General features: G+C 39.3%; 1 protein-coding gene across 21 annotated transcripts in view; it reads right to left on the bottom strand.

Moving 5' to 3' along the window:
* The window catches only part of ANKHD1 (ankyrin repeat and KH domain containing 1), a 209,125-nt gene that overhangs the window by 123,263 nt on the left and 69,542 nt on the right, over window positions 1-16,320 (bottom strand). For all 21 annotated transcript variants that reach the window (XM_067566869.1, XM_067566873.1, XM_067566852.1 and 18 more), the window contains 3 exons: window positions 9,059-9,215; window positions 3,019-3,166; window positions 1,808-1,955 (listed from right to left, as the gene is read on the bottom strand). In XM_067566869.1, coding sequence (XP_067422970.1) covers window positions 1,808-1,955; window positions 3,019-3,166; window positions 9,059-9,215 — 453 coding nt within the window. The remainder of the gene's footprint in view (window positions 1-1,807; window positions 1,956-3,018; window positions 3,167-9,058; window positions 9,216-16,320) is intronic.

The following is a 16,320-nucleotide window of genomic DNA, read 5'->3' as shown; positions in this document are numbered from 1 at the left end:
GATATGAGCAATCACTCAAAGACAGAACTTTCTACTTTCATTTTCAGGAAAGCATCCTGAATATCTCAAGCACCTGAGACCATTTCAGCAGACTACAAATTCATCTTATGCTCTTCAAAACAGCTCATTTTCCCTCTTCAAAACTCTTGCACCACACAAGCAAATGCCTCTCTCCAATTATGGAACAAATTACTCATAGTACCACTGAATCACCTATTACTACTTCAGCTTCCTTCCTCTACACCAATGATACTCAGACCTCAGTGATTCAGGAGCCAAATTAGTGATCAACATTACCCAAAAGAGCCATAGTAGTGTGAATTCATTGTTTCATTTACTATAGTACTGTATATTCATATTTAAACAGTATGAGTTTTTAGATATATTATTCTCATGGATAAAATACTTTCAGTCATTTTGCTACTACAATTGGTTAACAACATAGTAAAAGCACTCTGATTGGTTAATAATACAGTATTTTAACATGTAGTGCAAAGAGCCACAGGAGACACATTAAAGAGCAACAAGCCTCAGTCTGAGTATCACTGCTCTAGACTGTAGCAACTCCTTCTGCCAATTCTGCAGGCTTTACATGCCAGATCTGCAATCACTTTATGGGGCTGGTCCTGCTTTGAGTAGGTGGATGGATTAGATGACCTCCTGAGGGTCCCTTCCATCCCTAACCTTCTATGATTCTATGCCTGAAGCTTATTTAAAATTGGCTTTCCTCTATTTATCCTGTAATGCAATGTCTACCACCATTCTTGTGTCTTTCATCAAATTATTTGTCAGAACGCAATTTACTTAACACGAAATTCAGGTTTGGTTAATTCTCGATCATGCAAAATAGTGTTTTGCATTTCAAAAGTAGTTTAGTGTTTTCCTGTTCTATTAACAAAAAACAAGACGTGAACATTAGAGTAGTTCTGGAAGTTTTCTAAACTGACAAACACGAGAACTTCTAGCAAAAAAATTTGGGACCATTACACAGGTTTCTCTGCTATGGACAGGGATTGAACAATGCACTGCACTACACAAAAACCTCAAACTTTTAGCTTCCAGAAACAGCATTTGATCAGTTTTTAAAACTGATCATTTTTTCATCCAGGCAAATTAAACAGCCATAAATATCTAAATGTAAAAAACAAAATTTGAGTCTATATCTCAAAGTCATCTTTTGAAACCCTATTTTAGTTTAAGCTTGCCAACAGAGAGCATGGTAAAACTACATTTAAAAAGGACAAGTGCTTGACCTACATAAAATTTGAACAAAGCATTAAATTGAAATTTGGGCTAAAAAAGTCAGATAAGAACTAAGCAGTTCAATCAAAGTTTGTTTCTTGAAATATGGAGCAGATCATTGGCTGTTTTTTGCTAGGGTTTTCCCTTAACATAAATCTTAAGGAAAATGCAGTTCTGATAAGTATTAGTTACTGAATTATTATATTAAAATACATCAAGCTTAATTTGTTTTACTGGTGACCCTAAAATGCTACTTCACAGCAGTCTTCAGTTGACAAAATGCCTTTGCATTAGAAATAACATCAAGTACTAAGGAAGAGCCATCTAGTTTCGCTCAGGTGTTCAGTTTCAGCTGAGCAATGATGGCTCATGTTTGATACCATGTAACAGTTATGAGTGTTTTACTCTTTGAATTGAAGCAATTTGTACCATACTGTCTATTAAATGAAAGCACTATGTACTTAAAAATCAAATGGTTCAAAACATGCAAGTAAGAGGAATGTAAGAGGGACTAATTGGTATGTGCTAATCTGATTGATTCATCCAGTTGCTGTTCCATACTTACCTGTTGAAGACTGGGCATTGACATCGGCACAATGAACAAGTAGCAGTTTTACAATATCCACATAGCCTCCACTGGCAGCTGCCATTAGTGGAGTTATGTCTCCTTTATTCCCTCGATCTTCAACATTTGCATGCATTGCTAGTAACACCTGAACAAACAAACAAAAGTTCACTGAAATTAATTTTAACAATTATGTTTTGCTGCTTTTAATTCTGAGGGGACCAAGAACAATTTTCTATACTTTCTCCCCACTCCCTTTAAAAGCTTCACATCACAGCAATCCTATCTCTGGTAAAGAACTAGATATGGATCTGCCCACAGCCAATCACGACCGCTACTTGCATCTGCCCAAGCAGAGCACTATGCTATTTTTCTTCCACATTTTTCTTCCACAATATTACAATATTTCAAATAAAAATAAGCAAACAGACTGCAACATAAAATCAACATTTTCAAATACTTCAGATAAAGTGCACTTCCACTGTAAATGTGAGCTTGTTGCAACTGAGGTGTTCTACATTTGTGCGTTAACGATTCAAACACAAATTTGTTCAATTTATTTGCAAAGAGGTTTCTCCTGATACCAATCTTGGGATCACCAAGTCCAACTGGGCACTTTCTGGCTTGTGAATCACCACCATAACAACCTTCAGTGGAGCTGCACAGGTATAACTGAAGGCAGACTCTGAAGGTAACATGAAAGTGGCCTTGAATTTAGTTAATGTTGATACATTAGCCAGAAAAAAGTCCCAGTTTTAGAGATGATTGAGTGCATTATGCATTATAAAATACTAATGAAAGGATTTTTTTTTTTTGGGGGGGGGTGGGGGGGGGTGTTGGTTTGCAGTAACCAATCTTGACTATTTGGCAGCACAGTTTGATTTTGTCTGGAGTCGTGTTCCCAGAAACTAGAGGTAGATCATTTGAGCACGTCCAGGATGTAACTTTCAAACAAGATCATTTATGTTGTAGCATGTCTTATTTGTTACCCTTCTTCCCCATAGGCATGTAAAAGGCATATTTAGTGGAAAACTGTCTGAAAGACTGCTGACTATGCAATAAAGTGAATTACATTATGTTTTATGTTCCATTTAAGAGTACAAAATCCACTCTAATCAAAAGGACTAAAATCTTTGGCCATGAAACAGTTTCAGGCATACAGCACTCCGTATTTAAAGTCTGTCATAAGTGATGGTGTATTTTCTACTTACTTGTGCCAACTCATAATACCCAGCTGAACAGGCCAAACAAAGGAGACTCTCCCCTTCTTCGGTATGTTCATTTACACTTCTTCCTTCATCCAACAGCTTCCGAACAGCATTCACATCCCCATCTGAACACGCTTCTGCCAAACTGCGACTGGAAAATTATTTATCATACAACGATCACACGGAATAATTCTACAACAGACAGTGAGCTTTCTGGTAAACAACAGTAAAGTCAATGTACATAGTGAAAGACTTTGGCTTAAATGACATGCTAGTTTGCTGTTTAGAACTTGGACAGCATCTTCCAGAAGGTGCTATAGAAAGGAAAAGTGCTTTTCAGAACAAATAAAGCTTCAACGCCTCTGTGTAGCAGCTATTATTCCCTTTCACCGATGGGCTAATTGAGAGATAAAGGCTCTGTCTACAACGGGAATTTTCCCCAATTTCAAAATAAGTGGCTAGCTACAACACAGCTGCATTGGTTCAAATCCCAAGTCCAAAGAAGGAAAGTTATAATTTGCACCAATATAGTGCACCCCAGTTTCAAACAGAGAATCATAGAATCATAGAATATTAGAGTTGGAAGGGACCTCAGGAGGTCATCTAGTCCAACCCCCTGCTCAAAGCAGGACTAACCTCAGCTATATCATCCCAGCCAGGGCTTTGTCAAGCCTCACCTTAAAAACCTCTAAGGATGGAGATTCCACCACCTCCCTAGGTAACCCATTCCAGTGCTTCACCACCCTCCTAGTAAAAAACTTTTTCCTAATGTCCAACCTAGACCTCCCGCCCTGCAACTTGAGACCGTTGCTCCTTGTTCGGTCATCTGCCACCACCGAGAACAGCCTAGCCCCATCCTCCCTGGAACCCCCTTTCAGGTAGTTAAAGGCCGCTATCAAATCCCCCCTCACTCTTCTCTTTTGCAGACTAAACAAGCCCAGTTCCCTCAGCCTCTCCTCATAAGTCCTGTGCTCCAGCCCCCTAATCATTTTGGTTGCCCTCTGCTGCACTCTCTCCAACTTGTCCACATCCTTTTTGTAGTGAGGGGCCCAAAACTGGACACAATATTCTAAATGCGGCCTCACCAATGCCGAATAGAGGGGAATAATCACTTCCCGTGACCTGCTGGCAATGCCCCTCCTAATGCAGCCCAATATGCCATTAGCCTTCTTGACAACCAGGGCACACTGCTGACTCATATCCAGCTTTTTATCCACCGTTACCCCCAGGTCCTTTTCTGCAGAGCTGCTGCCCAGCTCGTCGGTCCCCAGTCTATAGCTGTGCATGGGATTCTTCCTTCCTAAGTGGAGGACTCTGCACTTGTCCTTGTTGAACCTCATTAGATTTCTTTTGGCCCAATCCTCCAGTTTGTTTAGGTCACTCTGTATCCTATCCCTACCCTCCAGGGTATCTACCACTCCCCCCAGCTTAGTGTCGTCCGCAAACTTGCTGAGGGTGCAATCTACCCCATCCTCCAGATCATTAATAAAGATGTTGAACAAAACCGGCCCCAGGACCGACCCCTGGGGCACTCCGCTTGTGACCGGTTGCCAGCTAGACATGGAATGTCCACTACTGGACGTTGCAGCTTTCCTTATATACATTTGAGGTTTGTACTTGTACAGTTTTCACAGCAGCTAGCCACTGACCACAAGAACCAGGACAAATTCCCAGTTAGACAATGCTTAAGTGATCCTGCCCAAGGTCACATTGGGTACTGCTGCAGAAGTAGGAATAAACCAGACCTTCAAACTGCCAGTCCTCTGCTTTAGCCCCAAGACTTTTCTACTTTACTACCTGAACTATTTCATTGGAAGTAATAAATTAAATAAGTAAATAATTTTTAGACAAAACATTCATGTGACAGAAATTAAAATATCTAGTTACTTCATTTTTTTGGACTACCAAAATTTCAATTAGACCTTTTTAAAAAAAGAAACTAAGCCACTGAAGTTTGCAACCTATTTCAAATAGCAAATTATTAAAATATGTTTATTGGATGGATTTTATTTATTTTTGTTTTTATTTTATAATATTCCATCATACTCGGATACCTCCTAGACTAAGACTGCAAGGAAGGGAAGTGGGTGTGCATTCTGTAACTCCCTCTCATTCAAGAACCCCAAATCTGAGAAAAAGTAGGAAGTCTAGAGAGCTCACATTCCAAAGTGGAAAAGTACCAGAATAGCTGCATAAAATACATTGGAAATGGACTGATGTGTCAATTCAAGAAAGACAAAAAAGGCAAAGGTCCTTACCAGATATTACCAATCTATAATTATCAAGCAGACAGGACCTATCCCCCCACCTCTTATCATAGAAGACCTCAAGGCTCAGGAAATTCTTAGCCACTACCTTAAGCAACAGCCATGATGAACTAACGTGGAGAGTGTAGTGTTCTTAGTACATCTTCCAAACAGATATGTTGATTGAAAGACCTTAATTACCTTAAACTAACAAAGAATGTAAAAACAATGAGAGTTCTGTGGCACTTTAAAGACTAACAAATTTAATATTTAATAATTTAGTCTTTGAAGTGCCACAGAACTCTCGTTTTTGCTGTATACAGACTAACACGGCTACCCCTCTGGAACTAACAAAGAATGTGTGAGAGTGGAGTTGGGTCTAAACAGGATATTGTTTTTAAAAAGTGTATTCTGTCTTTAAAAAGAAAGTAAAAGTCTCTAACAGAAGACATTTGGAGACTAGAGGGGAAGAAAAAACATGGACACTAGTTTTCTTGAGATCCACAGCACCCCTTGCAAACCAGGGAAAAAAGAAGCCCCACCCCTAGTCTTGAAGTAATTTGAACTTACCGTACTGGTCCTTTTAAGTCCCTGTTTACAATAAAAGAACAGCCCAGTTCTGACAAATGTCAGCAATGGGTGCAACTGAACCAGTGCTGAACATAGTTTATCTGCAAGTGTAAACAAGGACCATGTGTGCTCAGCACCAGTTCAGCTGCATAGTTTCTGTCATCTGTTGTCAATGAGCTGGGGTTTTTTTTTTTGTTTTTTTTTGTTTTTTTTTATAAACTAGTGTAGGCAGGGTCACTAACTTCTTGTGAGCAACTCACAACTACTCTTTCACTAGGCTCAGGGAGAAGAAAGTGGCTTCTGCTATTCAGGTAGTCGTGATTACCAATACAAATAACTGTAGGATCAAATCCAGCAGAACAGCCAGACTGATGTGTTCCTGCCAGTGCATCTTATTTACAAAATATGGAAATTTGCCTTCAAAGCAAGGACTGGTAGGTACAAAGGCATAAAATTCAAAAGAGAAACTGGGCCTATTTCTTTTCTTTGCCACACACACACAAGCTCACTCCTCTACCGCCCTCAGTGTAGAGTTTTGTATAGTAAGAGAAAGATTCACTTGTTAATTTAGACATGTACATGAATTTAAATTTCCAACTAAGTACCAAAGAATTGCAATTATTGAATTACACTTTAAAACCGTGTAAATAATTCTCACTTGAGATACACACCCTTCTCAGACAATGAAAGTGTTAGTAGTTGCTAGATAAGGATCCTTGAAGCTGGGCTGATAAGGGGGTGGAAGTTATTTGCCAGACAGAGCTTTTTGTCAGATTCCATACAGTGACTACAGCAGACATTTAAATACATTCATTTGTTAATTCTATATATGACACAGGAATTGATGTACTGGATCAGACTCTTGGTCCACCTAGTCAGTATCCTCACTCCAACAAAAGCCGGCAACACATGCTGCAGAAGAAGGTGCAAGAAACCTCATGGTAGGCAGATTTGGTATAATCTGCCCATCAAAAAGGTTTTATCCTAATCCCCAATATTTAGAGAGTGGTTTCATATCATTTACAAAATATTTTTTGCATTAATTCTAACTCTGGATAGTCTTGTTAACAAAAAAAATATCCAATCCCTCTCCAAATTTTACTAAGTTCTTTGTCTTTGACACCTCATGGCAGTGAGTTCCACAGTCTAGTTACATGTTGAGTGAAAAAGTATTTCCTTTTCTCAATTTTGATTTTACCACCTTTCAATTTCATTGAATACTCGCTTGTTCTTGTATTATGAGACAAGCAGAAGAGAAGGTTCCCATCTATCTTTTCTAGACCATTCATTATTTTATCTTTTTTATATCTTTCTCTCATCTCTCTTCCCAGGAAAGTTTTTCCATGCCCTTAATCACTCATCCTTTTCTGAACCCCACTCAACTCTACGATATCCTTTTTGAGATAGGGTGACCATTACTGCAAATGAGGTCATACCATTTGATATTTTTTAATTAGAGAAATATTCTTAAAATACAATTGTGTATAGATCCAATCATTTTATTATTCTAAACAGTAAATATTTTATACAAAGAATTGGCTGTATATATTGTGTATCTGGCTATGTATACAAGTGCACCTATTAAGGAACTGATCTGAAGATGAATCTGCTCTTAGGAACAGCCACTGGGAAAGATTGAATTTATGTAGCAATATGGATGATTATGGACATTGCTTCTAGTTGACACAAAGAATACAATTTCTCCCCCAAACTCCTCTTCTTGTTTGCGATCTGCTCAGGTATTGCCCACTTCTATGCTAGTCTCAAGACCAAAAGATTCTGTATATTGTTTTAAATTATATAATTTTTAAAAATTCACAATTAACTCCATGGGCTAAATGCACAAATTGATCTGTGGCCTATTATACAAAGTCAAACTAGATGATCACAACTATCCCTTCTGGCCTTAAACATCTACAAAAAAGGAATATAAAAGTGTTCTTGCAGTACACTACTACATTCCTTCCCCCAGTTCCCCATGTAATGGATTCACATGTATGTTATTTGTCTAATAATGATAAACTCAGAGGGGAAGGGGCCTTGTCCTGTGTTTGTAAAGAGCCAGGAGCATCTATGATGCTATACTTAAGGACTGACCCATGATACTTTGTAGATGCTTAAGGAATACAGTTTGTGCTTTAATTAATTTTTATGTTCATTTCTAAATTCCCTGAAGAACCCTTCCCCAGAACCTCAAATCTTACACACTTGGTAGTTCTGCAATATATACAACACACTATTTCAACAATTATTCAGGTTTCCTCCACATACAATACCATCTTAATGTCAAATATCTGAGGGGAAGCTGACAGTCATCTTGCCCCTTAACTTTCATGAGCTGAAAGTAGAAGATATTAGTGCTTCAACAGCTTAAGTGACACTTCCCTTTCCCACATTAAATCCCATGTGAAATAATACTTGCTCGGAACTTAAGACAATCACTTGATTCTGGGGCATTGGGGCAGCTATACTTTTCTGATTAATCAAGTTGGCAGATGTTTTGTAGATAAAAGTGTTAGGAAATTTAGCTTTTCCTCCAAAGCCTTGGAACAACCGCCTCTGGAAGATGACTATCCTATCAAGACTACCCCAGACAGTGAGCTATCTATTGTTCAGTTTTATTAAAAAGGCAATTCTTGAAGCTGCTGAGGCAAATCACTAGTTTCTCTGGTTATGTCTACATTGCAATTAAACACCTACAGCTGGCCCGTACCAGCTGACTAGGGTTCACAGGGCTCAGGCGAAAGGGCTGTTTAATTGTGGCAAAAACGTTTAGGCTCAGGCTGGAGCCTGGGCTCTAGAACCCTGCAAGGGGGGGAAGTCCCAGAGCTCGGGCTGCAGCCCCTCAGCCCAGGCCTTAGTCAGCTGGCACAGGGCCAGCCACAGTGCAGTGTAGACATACCCTCCGTGGGAATGGTGAGGCTGGCTTTCCATTATAAACAAGCTTTTGCATAAGAAGCTTTTTGTACAGAGAGACTGACATCACACACCAAATGGGAAGAAGTGCAACTTTCTCAAAATGTTGAGAAGGAAGGATGTTAAAATGCACTATTACACTGTCCTTGCTATAGTCCGTAGCTAACAGCTTGGGGTCAGATATTCTAAAATCTAGGGGCATGCACATGACTGATTTATGTGACCGAGAAGTGGGAAACTGCAAAAATAATTAAATCCAAAATTCATTTTAAAATGTACACTTTAGATGCTGTAATTTAAAATTTACATACTTGTCCACTTGTCCTGCATTGTGATTGTTCTCTGCTCTCATCCGTGTCAATGCAGCAGCAGCTTCATCCAATGCACAGCTTACAGAGGAAGTCAGTCTTCGGAGTACCTCAGGATCTGCGAAGGCTTTACCATCGGCAGTGGACAATTTACCAATTCCTTCAGTGTATGTTCGTTCATCAATCAGGTTAGTAGGAAAGTCACACAAAAAAATGCAAAGACACTATTTTAAATTTCAGTCACATGCACTATTAGTAAAAAATCATCTGCAAACATGCTGGGAAATCAAATGTAATTAAAATAACTTAACATTTGCTTTTTTATAATCTGAAATTTTAATAATAGCACAGCAGCAGCAAAGCAATGTTTATTTGCATTTGTAGTTCTATTATATGCCCCCAATTTCAAGCTTATACCTTTTGAAAAAAAACTTGGGGTGGAGAACAAGCATGGGAAACGAGCCTAAAAGTGAATGTTTGGGAAGCTTTGATGTAATGTAATTTGGCTGTTTTAAGATTATCTGAATATGAAGAATATTTTTCCACTCCAACTTTTCAGATACCTCCCCCTTCCAGCCTCCCCTACAATATACCAAGTAAAAAAAATGTAAAAACTTCCTGTGGATTTAGTTATCAACCAAGATGAGTGCTTTTAACAAACTTGAAGGAAGTTTAACAAACTAATTGTTTGATCTTAAAGTAGCTTAATGTACTGAACTGAAGTGCAGAGATCCAGCTAAAGTGGCAACAAAATCTTACTCCTCAATGTAGTAAAATGGTGATTTTTTTTTTGAATGACTACAGTAATTTTTAACCCCCATGAATTTTTTAATCACTTTCTTTAAAAAAATGAAGTTTAGTACCAGTTGTGAAGTTGACCTTCATGACCCAAATTGATACACTTCTGAATCTGCAGACTGGCATATAATAGCACCAAAAAGAAAGGGAAACTTACCTCCTTCACCTCAATGCCACTCAAATGCCAACAATGTAAACTTTTTTACTGCTGATAGTGGATTCTGGTACAACTATGTAATAAGCGTATCCTGAATAGCTGGCTGTACTCAAGGACATACTCAGAGCTAAGGCCCTGTCTATTCTACAACTGTGAATATTCTGGCACAGTTGTACTTGCAGCATAGACTTAAATCAACTAGTCAAGTGTCAGAAAACACACAGTTTACACAAGTGGCTTCCAAACTGTCAGTCGTGACCCACAGGATGGTCCTTAAAGAGTACCAGGAAGGTCATGAGACAAGGCAAAAAGAGGATGCAAGAAAGCTTCTAAACAAATAGCCATCAGGGCAGTGCTATCTACTACTGGAGCATTAGGGTATGTCTACATAGCATTTTGGACCGAGCCTCCCAGCCAAGACCCAGAGACTTGGGCTAGTGGGACTCAAGCTAATACTCCCATCTTATACAGCTGTACAGACAGCAGTTTGAAGTTGTGGTTCTAGTGAGGGTTCAGGCTCTAAGTCCTAGGAAAGAGGAGGGGCTTCAGAGCCTGAACTCCCTGAATCTGCTGACCTCAGCTAGGAGGCTTGCTTCAAAATGCTGCAGACAGACCCATAAAGCACATTCACACCCACAACTCCAGCCAGTCAGGGCAGCGAGGCAGTGCTATCCACTGCCAGAGCAATACAGTACTCTCACAGCAGCAAGCCTTCCTATGGCAGCAGGTCATAAGCGCCACATGGAGGATGCAAGAGCAATGCAGTGAGATTGGGAAAGAAGGCAAGACTGACAAAATCCCTTTCTAGGGGCTGAATGTAGCCCCAAGTTGCCCAACCCTTTTTTTGGTTTGGTGGTTGAAGATCTCTCGAGATGGAAGACCACTGCAAGTGCACATTAGTTAATCCAGGTCTGGCTACACTCCCAAAGTAAACTGTTAACATGGAGTGTTCTTTTAAGCAAAGCCAACCTGAATATTTAAGTATCAGAAGGGTCATGTTAACAGAGGGGAGCATAAAGGGGGTCATGGCATGAGCAATTTGGGAACCACTGGTTTACACATTTCTGGAAACTAACATGTACTGATTCAACAGCAGCAAATGTAGGTCATGTTTAATAAGCTAAGCAATTTAGTAATCTTTTAAAATGGCTCAATTGGTTAATCAATCACCAATGTAACTAGGGCTACTATGCTAGAAAAATAAGACCCCTGTGAAAATGATTCTGGACAACCCATTTCAGAAATCTTAATGTCTGGCATACATATATGCCTTCTGATTTTGTTGAAATTCAACTAGTTGGAGAGCATTTCAATCTCCCAGGACACACTGTAAATGACTTGAAAGTTGCCATACTTTTACAAAAAAACTTTCAAAAACAGACTTCAAAGAGAAACTGCTGAGCTTGAGCTGATCTGCAAACTTGACACTATCCAACTGGGTTTAAACAGGGATTTGGAATGGCTCTCATTACAAGAAGTAATTCTCACCTCCTAATCAATGGTTGTGAATAGGCCCTCAACTACTTCCCCACTGTTGTTCCTTAAACTTGGATGTATATATATACCTGCCTTTTGATTTCTATTTCTTGCATCTGAAGAAGTGGGTTACAGCCCACGAAAGCTTATGCCTATAGAAAATAAATTTTTTAGTCTTTAAAGTGCTACAGGACTCTCGTTTTTATGTTTTTTATTTTTCCCAGCTCGTAATGCTGAGTTTAGCATTTATAACCATGCTTCAAAAGCAGTTTAAAGCATCAATCAAAGAATCACAAATTAGAGACATAAGAAATCTATTACAGCATCCAGTTCACCTCCTTACCAATACAGGGATCCATAGTTATAAACCTTAGAGCCCTACCAAATTTCTCTAAATTGGAAACCATTTAGGATGGCTTATCCTAGAACAGTCAAATATATAACCCAATCACACTTAACTGACCTGCACAAATCTATACTAATCTGTATTATGGTCTTATGCTGCTATTGAGAATTTGAATACTTAAGGCTGTATAAATCCAAGTCCATTTTCTTATTATGCAGCTCCAGAATCCTTGGTAGACTTGAACATTGCCATTGTGGACACAGGTAGGGGTGTGTAAAACAACAAGTCTATCTAGTCCAGACACAGGCACGAGCCACCAGAGTCACATTCATAAACAGACAAGCCTAGACTCTGATGGAAAGAGGAACTTACTAATCAGTTATCAGGTTCTATATCCAATATGGGAAATTTCCATGCCTGGAGGATGCAGGGACTCTCTTTCTCTCACCTCTTCCATATTTGAAAATCCATCCCTTTACTAAACTGCTCTGCTTCTTTGAGGAGCAGCGGCTCCGGATTATCCAGAAAATCAGCTTGCCCCAACCAAATACAGGGTTATTCCCTCCCTATGATTCATTGGATAACCACAATATGGGCTTTCCCACTGGAATAACACATGGCTTCCCAAAACACTCCCTATGGACCATCCAAGTACTTCATTTCCTTATTAGAGTTTATTATGGTAGAGCTGTTGCAATTTCTTAGTTAAAGCTGGTTCTGAAAAATTCAAAATAGGAGTTCAACCTCGATATTCTGAATGAAAAATAGTGTATTACATTTTCAGGATAATCTCAGAGTCAAGCTTGAATTTTCAAGGAAATCTTAATCTGAATTTATGAGTATAATGGTTAATTGTCCTTAAAGTTCATGTTCTGAGTTTCATGATGTTTTACGGTCCTCCAGTTTAAAATCTAATATAAAGTATAATTTGTACATTGCAAGAGTTTAGGGGGTCTATGTGGGTCTATCAAAGAGTCTAGGAGTCCCATTAATAGACCCCTCCTTGTGCCAAGCACTGTACACAAACAGAACAAAAAGACAGTCCCTGTCCCAAAGTTTATCATCCACACAGAATACAAGAGGCTACAGATGGATACAGACCAACCAATAGGTTAGTGCAAGGAAACAATGAGAATATTGATCAGTACAACTGGCAGTGGTTTCAGTCCACCAGGAAACTATTGGTTAAGTTTTTTGTAGGCATCATAGCATAGGAGAATTCTAAGAATCTGATTAAGAATAAAGAAGTGGCTCCGCAGATGTTTATGGGGACTATCTCCCAAGCGTGAGAGGGCAGCATGGGAAAAAGCACAGAATTGCTTTTTTGAAAATGTAACAAGTGGGTGATAGAGGATGACATCATCAGCCAATCAGAGGCAGGAGTTGATCTTTCAATGCTGAATAAGAGATTGGTACAGTGTGCCGTGAAGGGCCTTGAAAGTGAAGGCAAATTGCTTATGTTTGATAGGATAAGGAGGGAGCCAGTGCAGGAATGCAAAGAGACAGGTAACATGGTCAAGGTGACAGGTCAGGAAAATGATTTTTGCAGCAGCATTCTGAATGGATATGTATTCATTGTTTATTAACAAAATGAAAAAATTGTATTAGCCTTACTTCTCAGATATGCAGAAAGCTTTTTAAAATGTTTCAGATTACAATATTGCATTTTCTTATGTGCGCACATTAATGTTTCCTACTTCCAAAACCGGGAGCAAATATGGTGCATGGGAAACAGATTTTATTAGTCCAGAGGCATTTGTGTTGCATCAAAGGCGGCAATTTTTGACACAAGAATGACTTCTGAAAACCAGTATCTCCATGAAATTTTTCAGCTGATTCAAAGGAGGTGAAGCTTCCTGCACTTGCTTCCCTAAATATTTAATTATCCAGAACTGCACAGCAAAGGGAAGGATATGAAAAGAGAAGACCAATCTGGTCCACTTGCAATGGGGTGGGGAATCTGCAGAAGGCATGGAAGGAGACTGGCATTGCTAATGGGGCAGAGTTAATTGCAGTGTAGTCTCTGATGTGGTGTTTGGGTGGAGGAAAAGATATTAGATGCCTTAAATTTTCATTTCCTCAACACAACATACTATGTGTGCATGAATATTTATTCAGAACAACGCACTTTAAAACAGTGGGCCAAATTCAGCAAGCCTGGATCAGCTAATCAAAATTATTATACTAGACTAGAGGCCGCCTACATTGACAGCTTTTTTCTTCTTCGACTGATTGGCTTGCATGCTTCATGGTAATGACTGATATGTTTTGATAAATCTAAAAGTACATACATTTTTAAAAATGAAAATCAAGTACAAACATTAAGATTTAAAATAAGGGAAGACTAAGATGGATGGGCAGGTGATGTGGCTACAACAATTTTCTCATTTTATTGATAAACTACAGCACTCACGCTCAGAATGAGCCCTTGTGATGTTTACATTGACGTATTATCTACAGTATTTTGTATGACTAAACTCAACAAGCAGTGTTCCCCCACCCTCACAGTGTGTTAGCTGTAGCACCACCATTAATAAATCATGTTTACCGATGGTTACTACACAACAGTACCTCAAAAAGCACAATGAGGAAACATCTGATAAATATGACTTTTTAAATGGCAACTCTTTTCTGTCTGTACATAATTATATCTCCTCCCTCACCCCACCCCAATTCCCTGTTACTTTAGGAAATTTGTGCTGTAGAAACTATCCTAATTTATAGTGACAGGTCTTCTCCCATTTCAAGTTTGTACATTTGAGGGTATCACCTTCCAACTTACAGCATAAGCTTCACAACATAAAATATATTTATGTTTTTCTCAAGTTTCTTTTCCAGTGTCTGTTTCCACTAACGTTTAACACCTTGGGGACTCATTTTTGATCCCCATTTCTGTAGTTTCTTCATAATTCTTTGATGTCCTTCCTGTAACATATACTGAGTTTTGCTCAATACACTAGATGTGAGCAGCACTATGACCTCATGACACATGTTTTATACCTGTATACACTCCAGGATTCAGTTTACTTTCCCAACTGTTAAAATTTGTCAGCTCAAATTGGGTAACATCTTTCCCTCTGTCCCAAAAATCCTTTTCTTGATATTGTAGTACAGGGGTCCCCAAACTTTCTGCTGTGAGACCATACCATTCACACTTACTCTTATGGTTGGCTGGAGCGGCTGGGTCCACATCATGTGGGAGAGGGGTGGGAGGAAGATATGGGGCCAGGAGGGGAGAGCCCACCGCATATCACTGATTGGGGCCGGGAGCAACACAGCTCCAGCCAGGGCACTGCTAGAGGCCCACGTGGGAGAGGGGTCGGCCAGGAGGAGTGAGGGGGAGGGGTCGTCACACGACACTGCTTGGGGCTGGGAGCAGCGCATTGGACCCACATGGGAGAAGGGTGGGGGGAAGGGACAAGGCCAAGAGGGGGGAGCAGGCCAGTCAAAACGTGTCAGCAGGCTGGATGTGGCCCGCAGGCCATAGTTTGGGGACTCCTGTTGTAGTATATGACCATTTTTAAACCTTATCTTTAAAGTTTCACATCTTCTACATTAAATACATATAACACTTCTGTTTACATTCTTCCAACCCCACTCAGATTTTCCAGGTCCCTTTGAATCCTGCCTCACTCTTTTTTGGGACAAACTCTCCAAAGCTAGTCATGTGAATGCCTGCAGGTGCTGCATACACCATCTGCCAGGTCACAGATTTCTGTAGCATGAACAAGACAGGAGCCTAATGCAAATCTCACGTTATCTTCATAATTCACTCCACTCACAACTAACCAGTAACCACATATTTACATTTTTGGTAATCTATCAAATTGCACTATGGTTGCCAACTTTACATTGGTATTTCACAAAATACTACATCGAAAGTTTTCTTGAAGATCAAGTAAATTATTTCTACCGTTTTCAACCACTCTGTCACCAGTTCTTCAAAGAAACTGGGTTAAAGTATAAACTAACTAAAATATACTCTGCTAGTATGGTCCCTGATGAGTAATTCCTTGACCATACCCCACACAATGATCAGATTTGCATGTATCTAACTTCTCAACTCCAACCTTAAATCAAGTTTTAAAGTGTCATGTCAGCTTCTATTTGCCAAGTAATGAGATTTCCAGAGAATTACCAAAACTGGAAAGAAAATCCCCAATAGCAGTGGTTTGTACTCTAAGAATACTTGCTGCTTAATCTTGAAACATGGTATGTTTAAAGTTACATTGGTTTGGTCTTTTTACCTATTTTGGTGTTACCCTTTGTTATATTAATCTTTCATTTTCTGTCCAGAAGCAATTCTTCTGTTTCAAGGATACTCAGTTATCACTAAGCTAGAAAATAGCTTCCCTGTAATATCTGCCTTGTCTGCATGCCCTCGCTCTCTCTCAAAAGACTTGTACTGTCCTCCTTCCTGTTCCTTATACACCAGATTTATAAGAACATAAGAATGGCCATAGTGGATCAGGCGAATGGTCCATATAG

This window comes from Emydura macquarii, unplaced genomic scaffold, assembly GCF_026122565.2.
Source record: "Emydura macquarii macquarii isolate MOO-44397 ecotype Brisbane River unplaced genomic scaffold, CSIRO-AGI_Emac_v2 contig_2768, whole genome shotgun sequence".
NCBI classification, from domain to species: Eukaryota; Metazoa; Chordata; order Testudines; family Chelidae; genus Emydura; species Emydura macquarii.
Note: the sequence above shows the minus strand (reverse complement) of the source record. Positions and strands in the feature narration are given on the sequence as shown.